A 3,492-nucleotide genomic window follows, 5' to 3' on the forward strand; every position below is an offset into this window, starting at 1 on the left:
GCAGCCTGACTACGCCTTCTCCTCTTCTCCCGCCCATCAGGAGAGGAGTAAGAGCCCGCAGTGCATGATGGATCCTCCGTGACTCATCCCTGTACGTCAGATCTTCAGAGCAAAGTCATGTGAAACATCTCACTGATACAAAGGCTCACGTCTCCGTACTGAACCTCTCATGAATCGTCTTGTGTAAATATTCAGCAGAACTTAGCGTTGCGTGTAAGTAAGAATTAGCAATTGATGATTTTATCTGCGACTGTCCTCTCTTTTCCTGTAGCAGGTGTGTGTTCTCACTGACCCCCAGTGTCCCCGGGTCCGACTCCACGTCCAATCTCACCAAGTCCTTACTAATGATGAATTAATGTATAATTACTCTTCTCTCTGTGTGTGTGTGTGTGTGTGTGTGTGTGTGTGTGTGTGTGTGTGTGTGTGTGTGTGTGTGTGTTTGAGAGAGAGAGAGAGTGTGTGTGTGTGTGTATGACTGTGTGACAGAGTGTGTGTGTGTGTGTGTATGTGTCTGTGTGTGTGTGTTTGATTGATAGAGTTTGTGTGTGTGTGTGTGTGTGTGTGTGTGTGTGTGTGTGTGTGTGTGTGTGTGACAGAGAGAGATGAGTGTGTGTCTGTGTGTGTGACAGAGAGAATGTGTGTGTGACAGAGTGTGTGTGTGTGTGTGTGTGTGTGTGTGTGTGTGTGTGACAGAGAGAGTGTATGTGTGTGCATGTGACAGAGTGTGTGTGTGTGTGTGTGTGTGTTAGAGAGAGTGTGTGTGTTTGTGTGTGTGTGTTTGAGAGAGAGAGAGAGAGAGAGAGAGAGAGAGAGAGAGAGAGACAGAGAAAGTTTATAAAAGAATCTGTTATAATTATTTAATTATAAATTTTAGACATGACACCCCGAATATAAATGCGTTAGTACAGTATTTTACAGACTCGGCACCATTTTTCAGTGTTTCAACTCGGAATCGGTTCATTTTATAAACAGGAAATACGCAGTGGTTTGGAATCAAACCCATTATTTCTCTTTATCAGCCTGTTGGTGGCGCTGCTCGAGAAAACCCACTGACTGTGTCGGTACATTTGGCACGTTTTTAAGACTAAATTTGGGGCGTTATTAAGTAAGATCAAAGGAACTAAACACACATCTGGCACCACTTTGATCAGACATCGTGCTTATAATGAGAGTGCAAAAAAAACAACAACGACCAATCACTGACTACTATTGTTCGAAATAACCAATCAACGAGCAGCTTTCTTACTCTTGACCAATCACTGGTCAGAATTGCTTCCTCCCGCCTACTTAAATCGTCCTATTTCTTAGTCGTTTTTTTTTTTCTTTTTACGAAAATACGTAAATAATCCGGCTGTGGTGCCGCGGAAATAGATTTTTGCCATAAGAAATAAGTTTTAATGTCCGTTATGAAAAAAAAATCGTCAAAAAGAAAACTTCGCAATATGCAAATGTACATGACACTCAATGCATATGCAAATGAGCCGCTGGCGCCCCCTATCGATTTTATAAATATTAGCGTTAGCGTTAGCATTAGCGATTTTCCCGAGTGACCAGCGCTGTTCCGGTGTTGCTGCAGCCGGTGGCACAGCACTTTGCCCTGGGCACTCTTCACTAAGCTCTCCGCGTCACTAAAGTCCACCTTTCGTACTGTGTCCTGTCAGGAGAAACCATTGGCGTGTTGTTTTCGTTGCTGTCTGCGTGCACAGGTGCTCTAATGCTAAGCTAAGCGCCTCGCTGTGTAACTAGCTCGGGTGCTAAAGCTAACGCGGCTAGTTACTTAGCTTAGCGTTGGTTTGTGTGATATTTTACAGTTTAAATCTACACATATTCCCCGTGTGAAAGTTTTGAACAGATGTAATTGATGTGTGTATAGTTTATAAATAACAATGTGATTAATATTACATAATTCAGGCCCAGTCAGATTTGTGTTTAGCTTGCTAACTTAATTTTCTGCTACTTCCGGTCACTTCCGGTTTGTATTCCAGGTTGACTTTAGAGAAATGGCTATGAGACAAACTCCTCTCACGTGCTCCGGTCACACCAGGCCTGTGGTGGATCTGGCCTTCAGCGGAATCACTCCTTATGGCTACTTTCTCATCAGTGCTTGTAAAGGTGGGTTTGAGTCTTCATCCTTCTTATCCTCAGCATCCTTCTTATCCTTCTCATCTTCATCCTCCTTATCCTCCTTTCCCTCCTCACCTTCATCCTCAGCGTCCTCCTCATCATCAGCATCATTTTTCGAATCCTTATCCTCCTTATCTTCAGCCTCCTTCTCATTTTCATCATCCTCCCTACCCTCGTCTTCATCATCCTCCTTACCCTCTTCGTCTTCATCATCCTTCTTATCCTCTTCATCTTCAGCATCCTCCTCATCCACAGCATTCACCTAATCATCATCATCCTTCTTATCCTCCTTCTTATCCTCAGCATCCTCCTCATTTTTCGCATCCTTCTCCTCCTTATCTTCAGCATCCTCCTCATCTTCAGCATTCTCTTTAACCTCTTCTCATCATCCTCCTCCTTACCCTCTTCTCATCTTCGTCATTCTCCTTATCCTTTTCATCTTCAGCATCCTCATCCACAGCATCCACCTAATCATCATCCTCCTTACCCTCCTCATCTTCATCATCCTCCTTACCCTTCTCATCTTCATCATCCTTCTTATCCTCCTCATCTTCAGCATCCTCCATACCCTCCTCATCTTCAGCATCCTCCTTATCCTCCTCATCTTCAGCATCCTCCTTATTTATGTGATATGTTCACAGCCTGGACTTGAGCTCGTGTGGAAGAAGAAGCTCGTATGGTGTTCCTTATCATAAAGAGGTGCTGAGATGTGAATCTGTCACGAGGATCTTCCAGTTTACAAACACAAGCCTGGGATGAAAACCGAACAGAAAACACTTAGGAAAGACGAACCGCCACGTTTGAGTCCCATCCGAATACACATCCGACCCTCGACCCTGTGAGAAAGTTCCGGATTAAGATCCTACAACTCCACATCAAAACTCGACCAGCAGATGGACGACAAGCTCCTACGTATATAGCAGGGAAATATGGGGGACGGAGAAACGTAAACGGAACACCATCAAGAGCGAAAAAATATTTATTACGTTAAAATCTTTGTGCATTTGTTTTCCTGTGACACGAGACACATTTCCGTGATGGATTCCGTACAGCGTGATGAGCCGAGAACCATCGTAGCTTAACTCCGTATTCGTCACGTCGAGGTTATTTTAGGCGACGCCCTTACAAACGTGGCACCTGTATGCAAATTTATGCAAATCCGAACGACTGAACTCCTGAGTGTGACATAACGCACTTTGTTTACTTTCCATGTGCAGATGGTAAACCGATGCTGCGCCAGGGAGACACAGGGGACTGGATCGGGACGTTCTTGGGTCACAAAGGTGCTGTTTGGGGCGCCACCTTGAATAAAGAAGCCACGAAGGCGGCGACTGCGGCTGCTGATTTCACTGCGTAAGGAAAACTCCA

At 44.6% G+C, this 3,492-nt stretch overlaps 1 protein-coding gene across 2 annotated transcripts in view; it reads left to right on the forward strand.

Annotated features, from left to right (window-relative positions):
• Window positions 1-79: 79 nt before the first annotated feature.
• LOC113651575 (serine/threonine kinase receptor associated protein) overlaps window positions 80-3,492 on the forward strand; it is a 12,094-nt gene continuing 8,681 nt past the window's right edge. Inside the window, exons 1-3 of one of the 2 annotated variants that reach the window (XM_027160371.2) lie at window positions 80-213; window positions 1,986-2,112; window positions 3,342-3,477. In XM_027160371.2, coding sequence (XP_027016172.1) covers window positions 2,001-2,112; window positions 3,342-3,477 — 248 coding nt within the window. In that variant the 5' untranslated portion in view covers window positions 80-213; window positions 1,986-2,000. Of the gene's footprint in view, window positions 214-1,509; window positions 1,707-1,985; window positions 2,113-3,341; window positions 3,478-3,492 lie in introns of those variants that run through there. The other variant, XM_027160370.2, reaches the window with a different exon arrangement.

The sequence above is a fragment of the Tachysurus fulvidraco genome, chromosome 19 (assembly GCF_022655615.1).
Source record: "Tachysurus fulvidraco isolate hzauxx_2018 chromosome 19, HZAU_PFXX_2.0, whole genome shotgun sequence".
NCBI lineage: Eukaryota > Metazoa > Chordata > Actinopteri > Siluriformes > Bagridae > Tachysurus > Tachysurus fulvidraco.